The sequence below is a fragment of the Camellia sinensis genome, chromosome 12 (genome assembly GCF_055761805.1).
Source record: "Camellia sinensis isolate YWXY chromosome 12, ASM5576180v1, whole genome shotgun sequence".
Classification (NCBI taxonomy): domain Eukaryota; kingdom Viridiplantae; phylum Streptophyta; class Magnoliopsida; order Ericales; family Theaceae; genus Camellia; species Camellia sinensis.
Window position 1 is genome coordinate 134,942,814 of NC_138972.1, and position 22,256 is coordinate 134,965,069.

Below are 22,256 nucleotides of genomic sequence, written 5' to 3' on the forward strand. Positions count from 1 at the left end.
AAAGAAGAGAAATAATATATATATATATATATAGGAAGAGATGTGAACAAGTTCTAGATTTTCTTCTAATGACTTAAATTCACATTTCAATATTTGACAAGTAATACCAGCTCTCTTGTCTATCTTCAACGAGTTGTTTGCAGTCCTCCCATTTTGAAGATGCAGTTACGTCCTGAATGAAGTAGCAATCAAATGAAAATTTGAAAGGAAAAAAAAAAGATAAAACAGAAGTCTTGCATTGCCCAATCATCACAATCAAAGCATCAATGCTATAGGTTATTTACTACACCTTTGAATTACACAAGAGATCATAAAAGTCATCTGCAAGACGTTTCCGCCTTTTAGCTTCTTTCTCCTCCTTCTCCTTTACTCTTTCTAGCAACTCATCAAATACAAGCTGCAAAGATACAAAAACAACAATAATGGTCCTCCAAAAAATATATATATATTTGACAATGTGAAAAGTGAAATTAAGTACAATGAATTCTGTTCAAAACAGAGACATTAGAAATGTATTGGGAAAGAATAATACTATATGCACCAATTAGTGTCCTAACTAGTGTACCAATTGATGATGTGGTATAATTTAAGATGTTTTTGGTATTTGTAATTTATATAATGAGTGGGGTCAATAATAATGCCATAACTAGTGTTGGTATACTAGTTAGTACACTAATTAGAGCATGTAGCACCACCGATTGCGAAAGCCACTTGATAATAAGAGAATATAATTCAACTTCTGTGGAATATGGGGCAGAATGGAGGTTGTAAACCTTTTACTCAAGCAACTCAATCCTTCCAATAAAATATCAAATTTCAATAATTTATGCTTTTAAACCAAAAGCACATTCAAAGGCAATGTTAAAGATTGTGACACCACAGCATTTATAAACAGTTCCCCCTAACAATGTGTTTATTGAGCATGTGCAGCATTTATGACTCATAGATCGATCTATTGTACAAACAGTACAAGCAAACAGAGCCCAATAAGAGATGCTGAAGGATAAATAGAAGCTTTTTTTCTGACCAGATATTCTACAAACCTTTAAGTTGATATCTGCTAGTTGTGGAGAGCTGATGTGTTCATTAATTGCAGACTTAAAGTCTTCAAGTGTCCAGGTTGATGACAGAGCAATCTGAATCATACCGAAACATAACATGCATGATACCAAGTAAACCAATAATGTGTCAAAACAAAGAAACAAAAATTGTAAAGATTATACCTTTCTGAACTTCATTGCATCTTTTATTCGAGCCTTGTCATCGAGATACTGCAATGCAAACATAGGTACAGCCATAAATTTGCGTGACACCCATATTGACAATTCAAGGAAACACAACAATGCATGAATGAAATATTTGTATCGGGAAGGGCATTAAAGTAACAATTAATAGCTTCTGACGTGTCTGGAAAATCTGATCAAATATCTTATCCATTTCTTCCATGTCAAGGAAACTTGTCCTCTTCAATTACAATTCAATTGATTGTTATTTTTTATTATATTAAAAGAAAGAAAGAATATGATGCAGGAGCAACAGCATTGGTCAATGCAGCAATACCATTAAATAAAGTCATCCTGCAGCAGTATTGTTCATGGTATTATATTTGGATCCCCATTTCCTTCATGTCAAAGAAATTTCTCCTCTTCAACTACAGAATGATTCACTAGTAGTTCTATCAAAAGGAAGAATAAAATTCTTATTCAGGACACAGCATAGGCCACTGCAGCAATACTACTAAATATTCCCTGCTTCCCACATTGAGCGTTATGTTTGGAAAAGTGCAAAGGTTTATTTTATAAAAAAAAAATTTAAAAATAGAAAAACAAAGTACAAGTCATATAAACTTTTGGTGTCACTCTTCCAAAGTTTCCCTGAGCAAGACTTGACTGTGGTTGTCGCATTTGCAAAATGAACTATTTTCATTTTGTTGCAAAGAGCAATACTACAGAACAGTCCTAAAAAAATCTTAACTTTTCAATTTTGGAAGAGTCAAAAATGAAAAGCAAGACACGGTAATGTGGAACAGGTGTGCTTAAATCATCCAGCAGAAGCATAGTTCACGGTAATGAAGTGTGCCACTGTTCCCTTACAATGATGTGACAATGTTTATGCCACAGCAAAAACATATTTAGTAGGGCTATAAACTTTGATTTCATTAAGGTTTACGACCTATGACCAAGATTCAAGTCGTTTGCATCTAATATATCATACCCCTGTTAATACAAAAAACCTCCTGCCTCTCTTCTACCTTCATAGTGTGTTGAGTTTAACAAGGCAAGCATGGTTACCTGTTTCTGAAGCTCCTCAGCAACATCTTCAAACAGATCTTTTGCTGTTGAACCCGAAGCATTTGATGAGACAGCCAGATATGCAGGTAAATCTTTGACCTAAAGGCCAAAATAAGGTTAATACAAGATACAAAAAATACACAACGTATCTCATGAGTCATCCATATAATTTAGTAGAGTCAAAAACATGGTCCCAATAACATAACCAAACTGAAACACCAACCTTCGTACAGTAGTCCCGCCAGTGAGTTTCAGCTGTAAGTATGCCTGCAGCAACATGCCCTTCCATCAACTTGCGGAACTCATCACGATTTTTACGCTCTGCTTTTCTCAATTCTTCCTGTTTATTTTATTTTATTTGGAAAAGGAACAAAAAAGAAAAAAGAAGAGAAGATAAGACTAAATCAAAACAAAAGGCAAAATTTTACAACCACAAGACTATCACTAGGTACCATCCGTAATTTCATCTGCTCCTCTTCCTCTCTCTCTAGATCGCGTAGATGTTCCTGTGACAAGTCAAAATTGTTAGAATATATGTTAGAATCATTCTATTATCTGTTTCCTTATTTAGATTATATTTTGATTCCTTAATTAGTACCTTAGGACTTTCTTATTCTATTAGCTGTTATTTCCTTTTTTGTGCCTCCAAGACTTCCATTGTAAGCTACCTATTACCAATAAAAGGGGGTGATTGTCTAATCATTCTCTAAGTTAGTTTTCTCTCAAACAAACATGCTATCAGAGCCAAAACCCTAAACCCATCACCCACATAGCCACCAACCACCATCAATACACCCAAGACCGGCTATTTTGATTGAAGTTTCACCTTTCTTTTTCTTTTCTTTTCTTTTTTTCCATTTTATTTATTCTTTCAGATGGTAAATGGCCCCATTAATCTAAGTGTTACACTCCCATAGTGGTTTATATTTGAGATTGCTTGCCCGTTCCATTCCCTCTTTCCATTATTGTGATTAATGCTATGTTTTTTGGTTAAGATTATAAATATGGTTGACCCATCTAGTGAATCCACTACTCCACACCCATCTAAAGGGAGAGTCCCAGTCTAGTTATGACTACTATTTTTGAGAACCTGAACCCTAACTTCAAAATGACCACCTCTCTGTTTAATGGTCAAAATTACCTTGAATGGTCTTAGAGTACTTTTCTGGAGAGTAGGGTGAAGATGGAATATGTTGATGGGAGAGTTCAAGCACAAGATATTTCTGATCCTGGCTATGATCAATAGGAGATTACCAACTCTTTAATCATAGGGTGACTCATTCATTCCATGGTCCCTAAGATTGGTGAAGGTTATTTATCCATGGAGACTACCCAGAATGTTTGGGAGACAGTAGCTACTACATATTCCTGAAAGGAAAATTTTTCTCAGTCATTTGAGTTGCGATGGTCGATTGAGCGCTCAGTACAGAGGGAGCAGACAGTTTAGTATTACACCTTTCTGACTAATGGTTGGAAATGCCTAGATCATCTTCTGGATGACAAGCCTATCTACATGGTTGACTTAGTTGGTTACCGAAAGTTTCTTGCCCAGGAGAGTGTCTTCAAGTTCCTAAAAGGCCTCAATGTGGAGTTTGACCCGGTCCGGAGTCGTGTCCTTGGCATTGATATTCTTCCATCTCTTCAAGAGGCCTTTGTTTATGTCCAAAAATGTTACCACCGACTTCTACAGACCGCTCAGCATTATTTTCTGCACTTTCTCTGGATGAGGCTTATTTGTCACTTCCTTCTTCTCATTCTTCCGGGAAGGATAATTTATTTTGTGATTACTGTCACCGGCCGAGGCATACCCTTGAGACTTGTTGGAAGCTTCATAGGACTCCATCAGGGGGTCGAGGAGATCACTCTTGTCATAGCGGCGGGCGTTCTAGTCATTCGAGAGGACATAGGTCTCACTCTCGTGTTCATCAATCTAGTGCTGTAAAGACACATGATTCAGCTCCCGTTATACAGACTTCCGATCTGATCTCTAGTATGTCATCTTCTGAGTTTGAAGATGCTCTGCACAATCTGCTTGATTGTTGGTCTCTTATTCCTCCAGGTCCATCTTCTGCTTCTTCTTCATTTGCCCGTTCAAGTAACTTAGCCTCATCTTCTAGTGCTTTCTTATCCCATAAGGCCTTGTCATGGATTATTGATTTTGGTGCCTAAGATCATATGTCTGAGTCTTCTGATCTCTTTTCAGACTATACACCAACCTTTGGTTAGGATAGAGTTAAGATTGCTGATGGTACCATTTCTTTTATCTTCGGAAAAGACTTAATCCGTGCCATCCCTTTTCTACTTTTGTCTTCTGTTTTACATGTTCTTAATTTTTCTGTTAACCTATTGTCATTGTCATTGAGCCGTCTTACTAGAGATTTAAATTGTAGTGTAATTTTTTTTTTTCCTGATTCTTGTCTTTTTCAGGATCTTATCACAAAGAAGACGATTAGCAGTGGTAAAATAGAAAATGGTCTCTATATCCTAGATCAGACTGACTAGCAGGCTCCTCATTCCATCCAGACTCCATCCACCATGAAAGATTTATAGTTAGGGCATCGACGTCTGGGACATCCTACTTAAGACATTTACTTCCTTCTGTTTTTGTTAAAATAAAGTCTCTGAGTTTCATTGTGAATCCTGCCAACTTGGCAAGCAACATCGAGCCTCTTTTGCGCCAAGTAATAATAAAAGTTCAACTCTTTTTTCTTTAATTCATTCAGATGTTTGGAGTCCCTCTCGTGTGATGTCAATGAAAGGTCATCGATGATTTGTTACTTTTATAGATGACTCCTCTCATGTTACTTGGGTGTACCTCATGAAAGAAAAAAGTGAAGTTTTTTTCTGTGTTTCAAAACTTCCACAAGATGGTTAGTATCCAATTTGGGGCAGTTATCGAAGTATTGCATTCTGATAATGGGGGGGTGACTACATTGATTTTGGGTTGACAAAATATTTTTCCACTCATGGCATTATCCATCAAACATCTTGCACTGACACCCCTTAACAGAATGGGATTGCTGAGCATAAGAATTGTCATCTCCTTGATATGGCTCGATGTATGTGTTTCTATATGGGTGTACCTTGGGCCTATTGGGCCGAGGTTGTTCTCACTGTTGCATATCTCATTAACCGTCTTCCTACACGAGTCTTACAAAAAATGACCCCTCTTCAAGTTCTCTTAGGTTCTGAGTCTCTGTTTTCCATTCCCCCAAAAACCTTTGGTTGCGTGTGTTTTGTTCACAATCATTCTCCTTCTCAAGGTAAGTTGGATCCTCGTTCTCTCAAGTGTGTGTTCTTAAGTTACTCTCCTATTACTAGCAATACAGAATCCGATGTTGTCAAGAACAGAGAAGGGCAAGTCTATATTAGGGATAAAGAAAGGCAGAAAGTTACTTGGATACAAGAAACCATTTCTGATCAATCACTGCCGTCTCCTTCTCTTGATAAAGGTCCAGATAATCCTGAAATTCCTGATATTACTATCTCTGAGTCTGAGCCTACAGATCTTGATATTTCCATTGCCAAGAGAAAGGGTGTGAGATCTAGTACTCATCGTCTTATTTCTAGCTTTGTGTCCTATTCTCATTTGTTCTCTTCATATAAAGCTTTTGTGTCAAAAATTTCCTTTGTTAGTACCTAATCATTTTCAAAATGCTCTTACTACTCTTGAGTGGAAACTGGCCATAGTGGAGGAAATGAAAGCACTTCATAAGAATGGCGCTTGGGATTTGACTAAGTTACCTAGGGGCAAACGAACTGTGGGATGCAAATGGGTGTATACTGTAAAGCACAAGGCAAATGGTTCAATTGAGGGTATAAGGCTCGACTTGTGGCAAAGGGTTTCAATCAGACCTATGGGGTGGACTACCAAGAGACATTTGCTCCTGTTGTAAAGATAAGTTTAGTCAAAGCACTTCTCTCTGTGGCAACTAATCTGGACTGGCTATTTCATCAGTTTGATGTGAAGAATGCTTTCATGCATGATAACCTAGAAGAGAAGGTGTACATCAACATTCCTCCCGACTTTGAAACTCTTCAAACTAAGGGAAAGGTGTGTCGACTTCAGAAGTCATTATATGGCCTCAATCCCCTAGGACTTGGTTTGAGAGATTCACTCAGGCGATACTAAAATATAACTTCAAAGAGAGTCAGGATGATTATACTCTACTTGTTAAACATTTCTCTCATGGTAAGACTACAGCTCTCATTATATATGTGGATGACATAGTGTTTACCGGAGATGATGTTAAGAAAATCCCTTTGTTGAACAAATATTTGGCTAATCAGTTGAAATAAAAAACTTGGAGAACCTAAAGTACTTTTTGGGGATTGAAGTGCTAGGTCCAAAGATGGGATTTTCATCTGTCAGAGAAAATATGTCCTTGACCTATTGAAGGAAACAGAGATGCTTGGAAGTAAAGCCTGTGACACATCACTGGGATCTAATCAGAAACTTTGTAATGATAGTGGGGGAGCAGCCGTTGATAGAGAGAGTTATCAGAGACTAGTGAATAAGTTTATTCACTTATTCCATTCTTGTCATAATATTGCTATTACTGTTAGTGTGGTTAGCCAGTTTATGCATGCTCTTCATGAAATACACTTGGCGGCAGTTATGAGAATTTTGAAATACTTGAAATTTTCTCTTGGAAAAGGTATTTATTTTTCCAAACACGATCATCTTAGTGTGAAAGCTTATATGGATGCTGATTGGGCAAGATCAGTAACTGATAGGAGGTCCACTTCGGGATATTGTACTTTTGTTGAAGGCAATTTGGTTACTTGTGATTGCTAGGTCTAATGCAAAAGCTGAATTTAAAGCTATGGCACAAGGTGTGTGTGAGCTCTTGTAGATCATTGACCAGAAATACTCCATGCGGCTATATTGTAATAATAAGCCTGCCATCAACATAGCTCACAATCCTGTTCAACATGACAGGACAAAGCATGTTGAAATTGATTGCCACTTCATCAAAGAGAAGCTCACTGGTGGCACAATATGTACTCCATTTGTGAAGTCTAGTGAACAACTTGCAAATACCCTCACCAAGGGAGTTAGCAGTAAACTATTTCATGATATTCTTGACAAACTGGGCATGAGAGATATCTTTGCAGCAACTTGAGGGAGAGAGTTAGAATATATGTTAGGATCATTCTATTATTTGTTTCCTTATTTATATTATATTTTGATTCCTTAATTAGTACCTTAAGCCTTTCTTATTCTATTAGCTGTTATCTTCTTATTCTGTTATTTCCTTATTTGTGCCTCCAAGACTTCCATTGTAAGCTACCTATTATCAATATAAAAGGGGGTGATTGTCTAATCATTCTCTAAGTTAATTTTCTCTCGAACCAAAAAAAAAAAAAAAGCTAGACTGACTATTCAAAAGTGATGATACTCACATGAGGAATATTACCTGGAAAATTTCCAAACGATCAATTTTTTCAAGACGTGAGCATCTTTCATCATCCTCCAAACGGTCTTGAACTTTTCTCCACTGGCTACTTGCCTGAAAAGAAGACATAACATATTTGGTAAAATGTAGATCTGAAAAAGAACCCAGTTAGACGACTCGCATAGAAAATCAAAAGGCCGCTAAAAGAGTACCGTAATAAAGTCACATGACTTCAAGAAGTTTAAGTATTCCATTCTATTCCGCTTATGCTCCTCCAATGCCTTTGCCCTTTCCTGATAAAAATCACAATAGAATAGCAGTACGGACACGCATGCAGTCTGCCTTCAACTTCCAGAACAAATTTAATAAACTAGTACATTGTGAAATCTAGAGCATAATAATGGTCAAACCAAAGCCTCCCATATAGAAGGGGGGAAAAAAAAACTAGTTTGGCCATAGCTTTTCCTTATAACTAAAATTTAATGTATCCAAAGTTTTAATTTCAGATAGTTCCACGACTAATAACGCAATTGCAAAACTTCATTACCATCACCATACAACAACTCCAAATTGTAAGTTTGTAAAGATGTGTAAAATTAATACATTATGCTGGAAATTTGTGTTAATGTATATAATATGATAGTGCTGTTGGTGGTAGATAGTAGCATGTATAGAATATGATAGTGGTGTTGGTGGTAGATAGTGGCATGTATAGAATATGATAGTGGTGTTGGTGGTAGATAGTGGCATGTATAGAATATGATAGTGGTGTTGGTGGTAGATAGTGGCATGTATATAATATGATAGTGGTAGATAGTGGTAATATATAATATGTAAGTGGCATATAATGGGTTATAATGATGTTTGTAATATCTCCTATATAAGGAGTGTCATTTGGTCTTGTAAGATAAGAAGTTTTGAATATAACAGAAATATATTCCTTCTTCCTCATATTTTTTCGGAGTTTTTCTTCCTCATATTTTCTAAGTTGGTATCAGAGCCACAAAAAACACAGCAGCCCTAAAACCGTCCTAGCCATGTCGGAAGTCACGTCTGAAACCACTTCAACCCCTGCCGCTGCCATTCCGGTGAAAACGTCCAACTCTCACTCTGTCCAAATCACCACCATCCGCCTAAATGGTGATAATTTTCTCCGCTGGTCACAATCTGTCCGGATGTATATCCGTGGGCAAGGAAAGATCGGTTACATCACTGGTGACAAGAAGGCTCCTGCTGTTAATGATCCACTATTCGACAATTGGGACGCTGAAAACTCCATGGTTATGACATGGTTGGTCAATTCTATGGAGGAGGATATAAGCTCTAATTACATGTGCTATCCTACTGCACAAGAATTGTGGGATAATGTTAGTCAGATGTATTCTGACCTAGGAAATCAATCTCAAGTTTTCGAATTAACTTTGAAGTTGGGAGAGATTCGTCAAGGAGATGATTCCGTCACCAAATATTTCAATTCATTGAAAAGGTTGTGGCAGGATCTTGACATCTTCAACACATACGAATGGAAATCGGTTGACGACTGCAACTACCACAAGAAAACTGTGGAAGACAGCCGTATTTACAAGTTTCTTGCCGGCCTCAACATCGAGTTCGATGAAGTGCGAGGAAGAATTATTGGCAGACCTCCTCTCCCATCCATTGGCGAAGTATTTGCCGAAGTCAGAAGGGAAGAATTACTAGCTTCTTAACCTTGCTCTGATACCATGTAGAAATTTAATGTATAAAGAGAAATGATTGTATTATTGATTGTTGTATTGATATCAATTACAATGATTCATGATTCCTATATATAGAAGAGGGTGAGTGTGTAGTAGGTAAGGAGTAGGTGAAGTGGAGGTGGTAGTGGTGTAGTGGGTTAGGTTTAGTGGAGTAGGTGAGGTAGTAGTGGTGTAGTGGGTTAGGTTTAGTGGAGTAGGTTTAAGTGGGTGAAGTAGGTGGAGAGTAGGTGGAGAGTAGGTGGATTTTAACAGAAGAGAGCCGAAGGAGCGTCATGCTTAAGAAAAAAGATACTGGTGAATCAATTGAAATTTCTGCTTTAATTAGCGATGCTGCGGCCAACAAGGCTGCAAATTACCAGCGCAGGTTTGATGATAAGCCACGGGTCTGGTGTGATTTTTGCAACAAGCCTCGCCATACACGCGAAACGTGTTGGAAGATCCATGGCAAACCTGTCAACTGGAAAAGCAGCAAACAAGGAGAGAAGAATCGTGGCTTTCCTATCGCTAATGAAGCCGATTCAGGTCCCTTCAACAAAGAGCAGATTGATTAACTCTTAAAGCTGATAAAATCCAACTCCTCAGCCGGTACTCCTAGTGTTTTGTTGGCACAAACAGGTAGAAATCCTAAAGCCTTCTCTTGCCTAAACTTCTCTCCGTGGATCATAGATTCCGGTGCCTCCGATCACATGACTAGTTTTTCCCATTTATTTAGTACCTATTTCCCTTGTTCTGGTCATGACAAAATCAGAATAGCCGATGGTAGTTTTTCACCTATTGCAGGAAAAGGATTTATTAAACTAACTGAGAAAATTAATCTCAATGCTGTTCTTCACGTCCCCAACTTAGCCTGTAACCTTTTGTCTGTCAGTAAACTATCTAAGGATTCTAATTGTCGTGTTACATTTTTTGAATCCCATTGTGAATTTCAGGACCAGAACTCGGGGATGATGATTGGGCGTGCTAGGATGCTTGAAGGTCTTTACTACTTTGATGAAGTACCTGTTAGTAATAAAAAAGCTCAGAGCTTTCATAGTACTAGTTCAATCTCTATTCGAGAAAAAATAATGCTATGGCACTATAGGCTAGGACATCCTAGTTTTCTTTATCTGAAACATTTATTTCCAGAATTATTTAAAGGGATTGATTGTTCTTCTTTTCATTGTGAAAGCTGCATTTTTGCAAAATTTCATTGCTCTACTTATTTGCCAAAACCTTACCAGCCTTCTAAAATCACTACTCTTTCTGGTAAAAGATGGTTTGTTACATTTATTGATGACCATACCCGCTTATGTTGGATTTATTTGATGAATAAAAAATCTGACGTGAAAAATTTATTCACAAATTTTTACAATATGATTGAAAACCAATTTCAAACCAAAATTGGTATTTTACATTCTGATAATGGAACAGAATATTTCAATGAGCAGTTGGGTGAGTTTTTGAAAAAAAAATGGGATTTTTCATCAATCTACATGTCGGGATACCCCTCAACAAAATGGCATTGCCGAACGAAAAAATAAACATCTCCTTGAAGTAGCACGTGCTATAATGTTTTACATGCATGTTCCTAAATATCTATGGGGTGAAGCAATTTTAACAGCCTCTTATTTGATAAACAGGATGCCTACAAAGGTGTTAACATACAAAACACCTTTTGATTGTCTCAAAACTTTTTTTCCTGACACGAGATTGTTTTCTGATTTACCCGCCAAAGTTTTTGGATGTACTGCCTATGTTCATGTTCCCAGTCAATTTCGTTCAAAACTTGACCCCCGTGCTATAAAATGTGTTTTTTTGGGTTATTCCTCAAACAAAAAGGGGTATAAGTGTTTCGATCCTCAAACCAAGAAATTTCATGTGAGTATGGATGTGTCATTTGTGGAAACAAAATCCTATTTCCCCAACACTTCTCTTCAGGGGGAGACAAGTGGAGTAGAAGATCGTTTTTGGGATATTTCTATCCCGCTCCCCAATGTCATTTATCCTACACAAAAACCACATCTGTCTGATAATGATCACTTAGGAGAACCAAGTTCTATGGTGCCTAGTCAAGAAGATTCTTATTTAGGGGGAGAAGTACTACAAAATGATCTAAATCCTGAGCTTCAGGTTTATACTAGGAAGCGATTTCATCTGAGGAATAATGACCCGAATGTCCATCCTAATGACCCGAATGTCCACCCGAGTTCTGGCATCGAAATTTTAGGTAATCCTATTCCTTCTATTTCCGACCTTGATGTTCCTATAGCAATTAGGAAAGGTGTCCGAAATTGCATTAAACATCCTATTGCAAATTACCTCTCCTATCAAAGACTGTCTAAAAACCATAGAGCTTTCACATCTAGGATTTCACACTTGTTTGTTCCAAGGAATATACAGGAAGCATTGGATGATCCGAATTGGAAATTAGCAGTCATGGAGGAGATGAATGCTTTAAGGAGAAGTGGTACTTGGGTGATAGTTGATCTACCCAAAGACAAGAAAATAGTTGGGTGTAAATGGGTGTTTACGATAAAATGTAACGCAGATGGAAGCGTTGAGAGATACAAGGCGAGACTGGTGGCTAAAGGCTTCACTCAAACTTATGGGATCGACTATCAGGAGACGTTTGCTCCTGTTGCTAAAATAAATTCCATCAGAGTACTGTTATCTCTTGCAGCAAATTCAGATTGGCCTCTACATCAACTTGACATTAAAAATGCATTTCTCAATGGTGATCTTGAAGAGGAGGTGTTCATGAGCCTACCGCCGGGATTTGAGCAGAGACTTGGAAGCGACAGAGTATGCAGATTGAACAAGTCATTATACGGACTCAAACAATCACCAAGAGCGTGGTTTGAACGCTTTGGGAAGGCAGTTATCAGTTGTGGCTTCTCGCAGAGTCAAGCAGATCACACAATATTTTATAAACATTCAAAAAACAGTAAAATTGCAATTTTGATTGTTTATGTTGATGACATCATTTTAACTGGTAATGATGAAGCAGAGTTAGCAGCCCTCAAAGAGAAACTCGCAAAAGAATTTCACATTAAGGATCTGGGAGCCCTCAAGTATTTCCTCGGAATGGAATTTGCAAGATCCAAGGAAGGTATATTCGTTAATCAGAGAAAATATGTTCTTGATCTCCTTGGAGAAACAAGTATGCTTGGTTGTAAGATGGTGGAGACTCCGATCGAGCCTAACTTGAAGTTACAAGCTGCTAAGGCTGAAGAAGTCAAAGAGAGGGAACAATATCAGCGACTTGTAGGGAAATTGATTTACTTGTCTCATACGCGGCCTGATATTGCCTTTGCAGTCAGCATGGTAAGTCAGTTCATGCACTCACCAGGGGCAGAGCACTTTGAGGCCGTTTATAAGATCTTAAGATATTTGAAAGGAACTCCAGGGAGAGGCTTACTGTTCAAGAAACATGGACATCTTCAAGTTGAAGTATACACAGATGCAGACTGGGCAGGAAGTGTTACAGACAGGAGATCAACATCCGGATACTGCTCCTTTGTAGGTGGGAACCTAGTTACATGGCGGAGTAAAAAACAGAATGTGGTAGCTAGAAGTAGTGCAGAAGCAGAGTTCAGAGCTGTTGCCCATGGAATCTGTGAAGTAATGTGGATTAAAAGAATTCTTGAAGAATTAAAGCTTTCTCACTCGACACCTATGAAGGTCTATTGTGACAACAAAGCAGCTATATCTATAGCTCATAATCCAGTTCTACTTGATCGCACAAAACATATAGAAGTGGATAAACATTTCATCAAGGAGAAAATCAATGCTGGCATAATCTGTATGACCTACCTTCCAACAGGTGAACAATTAGCTGATGTGCTAACGAAGGGACTACACAAGAAGCAATTTGATAAGCTGACTAGCAAGCTGGCTATGGAAGATATCTTCAAACCAGCTTGAGGGGGAGTGCTGGAAATTTGTGTTAATGTATATAATATGATAGTGGTGTTGGTGGTAGATAGTAGCATGTATAGAATATGATAGTGGTGTTGGTGGTAGATAGTGGCATGTATAGAATATGATAGTGGTGTTGGTGGTAGATAGTGGCATGTATAGAATATGATAGTGGTGTTGGTGGTAGATAGTGGCATGTATATAATATGATAGTGGTAGATAGTGGTAATATATAATATGTAATTGGCATATAATGGGTTATAATGATGTTTGTAATATCTCCTATATAAGGAGTGTCATTTGGTCTTGTAAGATAAGAAGTTTTGAATATAACAGAAATATATTCCTTCTTCCTCATATTTTTTCGGAGTTTTTCTTCCTCATATTTTCTAAGTCATTATAATCAGGTGGGGGAAGAAAAGCAATAAAGAGCATAACAAGTAAGGTAAGTGCAAATCAGAAATTTTCATATTGGGTGTACTTGGACATTGTCTATTCAAAATTTGGGTTGATTTTAAGTCTTCGTTATATCAATGTTAACTTTTCTGCATCATGTAAAACAAAGGCATTTTGCTATTTTTGGATTTGCCGAAACTGAGCTGCAGTATGGTCCATGGGTCTTATTTGGGACACGTTGGATTGTTATGTAGTTTACATTATGTCTAGAAAAATTTTAGAGGTCCAAATTTCTTCATTCCCATTTGTAAGTTCTAGTCTTAATCATGGTCATCAAAATCGCGATCCAAATCATAGGATCCTAAATTGCCAAAATTATCCAAATCGTAGTAGAATTAGTGTTGTAGGAGGATTGCAAGTAGGATCATGTAAGATTGTGTGGGGATCATATAGGATCGTAAGTTGGATTGTTGGGTTTGTGATTTTTTACCTTATTTTTAACGTGCATCATCCTCATTTGTATTTACACCCTATTTTTGATAAATAGAATCGTATGATTCTCGATCCGATACATGAGACCCTCTCCCCAATCTTATGTAGGATCCCGATTTTAACAACCATGGCCTTACTAGTTAGTAGAGTACAATACCCAGCAGCCCACAAATAACAACACAATCTTCCTATTAAATGGAATTATGTTTATTGCAAATTTTAGACTGTGTTTCTATGACATTACTTTACCCTCATGATGGTGAAGCCCTTCTTCCATCAATATCCCTAGTACTTCTCTCAAGCACAAGGATTTGAATTTTGTTTTGTTTTGGCCAAAATTCTTTCAATTTTTGGGGCCACTGACACAACCACTTGAGAATTTCGAAATTCCAAGGGTTTAATGAAACCAACGTTGTCCAATTTTTTTTTTGATCAACAAAGAATTTTATTAATGAACAGAAAGAAATGCGGATAAGGCATCTTCTACAAAAAATAAAATAAAATAAAAAATACATAACCCAAGCAAGACTACATCAAAATCCTTCTACATGTCACACACCGCAACCAATCACTAATCTAACTAATAAAAAAAGTGAAATCCCTCTAAAAAGAGGATTCACGGAACCTCGAAGGGAGGTTAAGTGACCAATTTTATCCCACAAAAATTCCACATCCCGAAATTTATCTTCAAAAACCCACGCATTTCTTTCGAACCAAATGACCCAAGAAGTTGCAAAGACCGCACAATACCAAAGCACTGTGCAATAAACGATACCTATCGTATGATATGTCTTGTATCACAATGATTTAGATACATACCTTCTAGTGCATTGATCGGGATTTGGGAACATGAATCAGACTTTATTGTGATTCATATTGTATTGTACAATAAATATTATAACAAATTTGACTTCAAAGCTTCACTTTCTTATTCATCTTCATTCGCAACATAAAAAATGAACCACCACAGCCCACTAATGAATCAAGAATCCAAAATGCCAACTAGCACATCCATCTCTTAGAGAAAAATGGAGTGGCAGTGAAGGAGGAAGCTATAATCAAAAAGTGAAAAATATACCAAAGCAAATATTCCCTTCATATAATAGTATAGCTATAGAGAGAAAATGGGACGGGAAGAGAAAGCCATAATTATAGAAAGAACCAGAGGAAGGTGGAGGACAATTCTACATTTCTATCACATGCATAAAAAGCAAAGTTAATGTTGAAAAATTGCACCTTTTTCTCGAGTTCCACTATATAGTCTTCAAAAACATCTTCTCGGTCTTTAGCTCGTTCTACAGCTTTGAAACGTTCGTCATCTTCGATTATAGCTATTGCTTTGCTGAATAATTGTTGAGAATCTCAGTTAATATATGAAAATTACAATTATGTTGACCATACCATGTGCAAACATTAACCAAAATTCATGTCACAAAACTCAAATGACCATGATATAGACAAAAGATTGTCATATTCAGAAAAGGCAAATCCAACGTCTCATAACAACAAATATAGACCTCCATCTCGTGGTTGACGTCAACTCTTTACACTCCTGTGAACAAATCCAAACAAAAGAGAACAAGATCAAAATGAAATTTAGGAGAAAGAAAATATTCAAAATCAATAAACCTAAAATTCCAAAAACAGCAAAAAACTTACTTCTAACATTGTCCTGAACTCTTCCTGTGCCTTTTTCTGTCTAGCACGCCTCTCTTCAGCATCCTGTTTTTTCCTTTGTATCAAGAACTGCGGCCATAAAGTTTCTAAAATGAGTAATACGGCCATATATTAAAAATAAATAAAGTAAGAAACAGCACTTAAACAATTTGGGCAGCAAGACTACTGCTCTATGCAATAAGAAATTCACTGATGTAGATATATACCTCAGAAAAAGCTTGCTTCCGCTCTCCAAGAGTTCTCAGTGCACCATACCTTTGGTCATTAATTGTTACTCTCATAGCCTGGCAACTCACTGTTACTATCAAGACCCCGCTAAATTGTGCAGATTAATGAAAATTACACATAATAACTAATTTACCTGATCCCAGGTCCAATCAGACCCAACATTTGCAGATTCCAGAAGTGCTTTAAATGCATTTCTTGCCTCCTTCAGAGAGAGGAAAAAAATAGGTCAGCACGGATGGAAAAAATATAATAAACAGTAAGAAATCTAATCCTAGTTCATACCAATTTATTTTCGTAGACCAAAGGCTCCTGAACAACTGTTTTCTCTCCTGAGGCAGTAACATTGACTTTCCCAGCACTTCCCTTGCCTTTCTCAGCTTCCTTCAAACCATAAAACCAGGACAAACAAGGCAGCAGAGGATATCAAGTATTTGTAACTAAACACATTTTTAAACTCAAGTTATCAAAAAGACTCAGAATACCTCAGCAACCCCTGGGGAAACTCCATCAACAGTATTTACAACATCCTGAGCTGCATTGTTATTGTCATTACTCCTGAAAGAATTCACATTGTAAATGGATTCAAATCGTTGCCAATTGCAAAACTATGTCCATAATATGAAAAGCTGGTTAAAGCAGGAAATACATTTGTGCCATGACTGTAGTGACCGAAGTGCTGAACGATTCGGCACCCCCTGAAACAGCAGTGATTGGTGTGATGGTTTCCACAGGTGTCTGGACTTCAATTACATTTGTTGTTACTGTAGAAGGTACAACAGGCAAGGGCAATTGCTCAGAAGTTGACACAGGCTGTGGATTCACAACAGTAGAAACAGTTGCCACTTGAATTGGGCTTGACACTACTCCATGATCTGAGGAAGATGAGGTAACTGCATTGGGGGGTGGTGATTTGACCATAGAGTGAACAGCAGCAGCAGGGACAGGAGAATTATCCTTCCCTGCCTGCGTTTCTTTACTAGATGCCATTTTCATTTGTTCACGAGCCAACTGGAAGCACATATATCCAGATCAGGAGAAATGAACAATCAGAAGAAGAACAAAAAAAGATCAGTCAAAAAGGTTTTGTAAGAAGATGAAACCTTGAGTTCATCAGGGATTTTCCATTTCGATTGCTTGGTAATCTTGTTGTAATAATACCTGGGAATGATAAATCTTATCAAGATTATTTTCTAAATTGGCATATGAAAAAGACTGAAAAAGAGTACAAATGAAGAACTCAGAAGAAAATGTAACAAATTACACACTTTCTTCCCTCGGGACTCCTATATTCCCTCCAATCAGTGGATGCATCTGCCCTCTGTTCATTGGCAAAAACTCAAGTAAGTGGAAACTGAAAATAGAACAAGGAAAATGTTTCTCTGTGAAACAAGATTTTAAAAAGAGCTACCTGCAGGTGATGAAGGTAAAAAAATCAGAACCTAGGCAGGAAACATACAAACAATAGGCCACTATCCAGCAAAATCAAAGCAAAAGATATTAAGCCTTCACATAAATGATAAAATTAGTCTACAAACAAGCTTGTAAGTAAATAAAAAGGATTTTAGCTAATTCTGAAGTCTCTAACATCACAGGAAGTGTAAAGTGGATGCATGCCAAACAAAAGCTTCCAGCTCACTCTTGAGCCAAACAAAGCATAGAAGAATGTAACTGAATTAAGGTACATAAGTACAACATGTGGCATGCAGCACAGTCTACCTTGCCTCAAGCCCTTTGTCTTTGGGTTCAAACCTTCACTAAAAGCCACCACGACAAAATTAGTACCAATTACGGTGCACAGAACTGGACTCAACTGAGAACAGAAGAGAAGACCATTCAATTACAAAATCAAATAGGATCCGACCAAATAAGGGCCACCAGATGTATCACCTAAATAAAATGAAAAAATTTAAATAATAAAATAAAAAATCCCACCAGCAGACTATTTAGCCACACAAATACTTTATATATATATATATATATATTTTAAAAATAAGGTTTGATATGAGAATACAGAAACCATGTATCACATTGCGACATCCAGTTCATCCTTCAAAATCATATTACATTCTGCATCTACTGATTAAGACGTAGACAAAGATGAATGCTATTGATTACAGATTGAAAAGGGTAACAAGAAAAGCTGACAATATTTCTACCATCCATGAACCCATTCTTAGTCATCCTAATAATAGTTATAATTGAACCAGTTCTGTCGAACGACTTGATAGTTGATACATTCCATGACAATCATCATCACCCAAAATCCAGCCAACTGACTTGTATACCTCATATGTGCATTCAAAGTATAAGATCTAAATAGAATATGTTTAGATTACCATGAGATAAAACTTTGCTAGCAAATAATTAGTGATCAAGCAGACAGAGCTAGACCAAGACAGGTTCAGAAACCAGATTGTCTTCATGCTAGGAGGTCTACTAGGCTACCTAGACAAATGCATTAGATAGCCAAAAAGAAGGGCCACAAAGAGTATCTAAGAGATACATGAGCTCAAGTTATCAAGTATCAACTCATATGGAACCAGTAATAACAATTGACCTTTCATCTAATTGGTCTAAAGTGGAGCTTCACCACTTGATCATCATCAATTATACAAAGGGACTGCATGTGAAGGTGCCATAGAAATCAAATGTTGATGAGTTCTGGCCAAGAGATGCATCAAGATTCAAAACAAGAAATATTCAAAACTGGACAATGCTGTGAGCCAAGGTGATGTTTCCATAGTCCTTACTCAAATAGGGCTTCCTTTGGTCTTCTAGTCTATAGGAAAAATCTCATCTGTTAGAGCTTATCCTGGTTCGGACACATAGACTCTATTGCTTTTCATTCTTCCTTGAAGTCCATTAAGTGTTTAGAAGTAAATGGCTAACGTAGAGACTTATTTCCTAATCGGATTGCTGTGTAGATTAGACTTAAAACTTCATTAATAGGTCAGTTTGCAATCGTCATACATAAAAAGTGGATAGTAGAAGTTAGAAACCATCTATTGATGAGATTCAACCAGACTTCATAGAAAACAATCATAGCCTAGCAATTTACGTTTTGAAAAGCACATCCTGAATTCCATTCCAATACTCTAAATATCTGACAAACAATTTCCTGTTTAGTGTCCCTCAGTTTCTTTCTTTATGAATAGAGGTAAAAATAATGAATTTAAAATCAAATGCAATCTAACAAATTTTAAGACAAGTTTTTCGACAGAAGTTTAATGAAACAGCAATGGCACATGAAGCATTAAACTTGCATACACTTATTTCTATATTTCGAAAGATTACTTCAACATAACAAACTTGTGCATTTCATCAACATATGTCTCATTAATCATCCATCTTTAAAATAAATATTAAAAAAAATCACTCTGCCACCAGACATACCCCAACACATTAAACAAAAAACAAATAAATAACACCACAATACAATCAATTTATTGATCTACATAAGCCTACCCCTCATGTGTCGGGTTTTAGAGTATGTAGCACTTCCAATTCCATTGGATGTATAGAGACCATATAAATTCCAAGTAACATTTGATTCAACTTATGCATTCAAGAATTGTATAAGATGACAGTGTTTGACATGTAAATTTTTCCCTTCTACAATGTTTAAATTTATACTGATGTCTCTAAACACTTGAGTGTAACCATAGTTTCACTGAAAATTCTCAAGAAAGACAGGATAGTTTGTTGTATTCAACACTGGAATGAACAGGTATATATTTAGCAATACATAGGACACGTTAACAAAGTTATTTTATTTCTATGAAAGCTGTAACAAAATGAATACTAATGTTACAAGCAATACCATGTTTACTAAGAAAGCAATGAAGCATAGATGCACACAAAAAAAGAAGAAAAAAAATTTGTGGCAAGCAAAGATGCAATTAAAATGACAGAATTTACTAACATTCAAGCTATTAGTAGGTAGTACAAGCAGCAAAGACCCATAGCACATCCTACCTCTCAATAGAGTAGCACAGCAGGTACCTGTAAGCACCTCGAAAGCTATAGAAGTCAACCAACTCAAATAGGGAGAACAAATTAATCCAGAATGAACTTCAAAGTAAAAAAAAGTCCACTATATGATTGTAGGACTTTGAAGAAAATTGACTCCCCGGGAATTGCAAGAATTATGGAAGTGCATGCAGCTGTAAAAAGTGTGAATAACAACTAAAAATCTCAAGAAAATATCACGTCAATAGCCTAAATTTTATTGATTGGATATGAAATTCCCAATGCACTGAACAAACGGAAAGTCCTATTAACAAATCCCAAAGAAAATGATTAGCAGAGAGAGAGAAAGAGAGTTTCAGCCAAAACAACATCAAGCTGAATTTACAACTCTAATTTTAAGTTGTAACATCGAAAATGACGAAACACTTTTTCTGTTGCAAATAAGATTATTCAGATGAAATATAAATGAGTTTTTCATAGTTCACACAAGTACACAATGGTAATTAGGGCCTAGCATGGAAACAATGAGTACATATTTAACAGAAACAAAATTTGTTTTAAGTAACAACTTCTTTATAAAAATATATTGAAACAAACAAAAAATAATAAGATGAAACAGTCCAAGCTCGAAAGTAAGCAAATAACGACCACACAGAAGAAATTTATCACCACACTTGCTGAAACAACTGCAAATGTAAAAGTGCAGCAAAAAGGATCTTTGCAAAACAAGAACTCTGATAAACTGTTTTCCACAACCAGAAGGAGAACAACACAAATAAAGTGACATGAAGATGTTACATGAAAAGCAACCATTCATAAATGGCTCACCTCAATTGGTGTCATTAATTCTGAAGGCTTCTCCCAGGTAGATAATTTTGTTTTTTTGTTGAAATAATATCTGGATAAATCAAGTAGAAAAGTATTATAACGACATATCAAATAAAATTAGCAATGTGATTGTAAATTAGTAGCATCAAAATTATGAATAAAAAAACTCATAATAACCATTCTTGTAGTAGGCTAAAGCAGAAGTGAGGGAATTTAAAGCCTCTAAAAGAGAGTTGTGACCCTTGTTTTCATCATGGACAATTGAAGGTGGCAACGGGAACTAAGATATTAGCAGATACTGTGATATTTGTTGCATTTGCAACACAACTAGTGGCATCGGGAACTAGTGAGAAACAAATACAATTTACTCATTTAATGTATAACATAAGCACAAGTACTTTCTTTCTTAGGCATTTCCAGAGGTTTTGAGGTGTAAAACTCAAGATTCCCATATTGAAAGAAACAAAACAAAGCACAAAACTGAAAGTTCAAACCACCATGTATATGGGAATTGAGGCATTTGCCCATGATAATATGCCTTGAACAATTCCCCGGAGGTCATACAAGAGACAAACAATTAATTGAATAATCATTTAACAATATTCAATTTAAATTTTCTCTATGCATATTCAAAACACTTGCAAGAATTTTATGTTAAGAAAATTAAAGGCATGTTACTTGATCAAAGAAAAAACAAAACAACTCAACTCAATAAAGCCCTGTACCAATTATTTAGAGTTGATAGTGGTACAACAAAGACTCTGTCTTAAATCTAGGAATGACTGTCTTAAATCTAGGAACCAAAGATTTTACTTGGAAAAAATCTGTCAAGTCCACAAGGGAAAAATAAAAATAAAAACTAATTGATGTTTGGTATCGTTTTCATTTTCAATTATTTCATTTTTCATGTTGTTGGTTGGAAACAAGAAATGATTAAAATTTTGAAAACACTCATCTTTCCATTTTTGTGCAAAAACAATTTTTAAAATTTTAGAAAACTTAAAAAGTGCTTCCTAAAAAATTTGCATTTTTCAGAAATTTTTTTCCTGAAAACAGTCTTTGGAAATTTTTCATAAGTTAGTAATTCCCACAGTAGCGTACATAAAATTGTCATATTTCAGAAGCAGTTAATAATAGCATATTTTGTGACAGCTAAAAACAGTAGTGAAATAAGCAAACCTACAAAGAACTGACTCTAATAGAATCACATACTTTTTTCCAGCATACTTTTTTCCAGCACCAGAAGTATGCTCCAACCAATCCGATGGAAGCTTTTCATTAAGGCTAGGCTCCACAATTGCTGCCTGAAATTTTAACAGGATCCATACCATGAAGAAGTC

The 22,256-nt window shown here is 36.4% G+C and overlaps 1 protein-coding gene across 8 annotated transcripts in view; it reads right to left on the reverse strand.

Annotated features, from left to right (window-relative positions):
• LOC114294683 (pre-mRNA-processing protein 40A) overlaps positions 1-22,256 on the reverse strand; it is a 31,645-nt gene that overhangs the window by 3,323 nt on the left and 6,066 nt on the right. For 5 of the 8 annotated variants that reach the window (XM_028238825.2, XM_082899958.1, XM_028238827.2 and 2 more), the window contains 21 exons: positions 22,129-22,220; positions 20,917-20,986; positions 17,385-17,437; positions 17,220-17,292; positions 16,766-17,127; positions 16,602-16,674; positions 16,402-16,500; positions 16,253-16,321; positions 16,098-16,175; positions 15,874-15,960; positions 15,732-15,766; positions 15,451-15,556; positions 7,903-7,983; positions 7,712-7,804; positions 2,744-2,797; positions 2,515-2,631; positions 2,292-2,390; positions 1,224-1,271; positions 1,044-1,136; positions 290-397; positions 108-172 (listed from right to left, as the gene is read on the reverse strand). In XM_028238825.2, coding sequence (XP_028094626.2) covers positions 108-172; positions 290-397; positions 1,044-1,136; positions 1,224-1,271; positions 2,292-2,390; positions 2,515-2,631; positions 2,744-2,797; positions 7,712-7,804; positions 7,903-7,983; positions 15,451-15,556; positions 15,732-15,766; positions 15,874-15,960; positions 16,098-16,175; positions 16,253-16,321; positions 16,402-16,500; positions 16,602-16,674; positions 16,766-17,127; positions 17,220-17,292; positions 17,385-17,437; positions 20,917-20,986; positions 22,129-22,220 — 1,955 coding nt within the window. The remainder of the gene's footprint in view (positions 1-107; positions 173-289; positions 398-1,043; positions 1,137-1,223; positions 1,272-2,291; positions 2,391-2,514; positions 2,632-2,743; positions 2,798-7,711; positions 7,805-7,902; positions 7,984-15,450; positions 15,557-15,731; positions 15,767-15,873; positions 15,961-16,097; positions 16,176-16,252; positions 16,322-16,401; positions 16,501-16,601; positions 16,675-16,765; positions 17,128-17,219; positions 17,293-17,384; positions 17,438-20,916; positions 20,987-22,128; positions 22,221-22,256) is intronic. The other 3 variants (XM_028238826.2, XM_082899959.1, XM_082899962.1) reach the window with 1 other exon arrangement.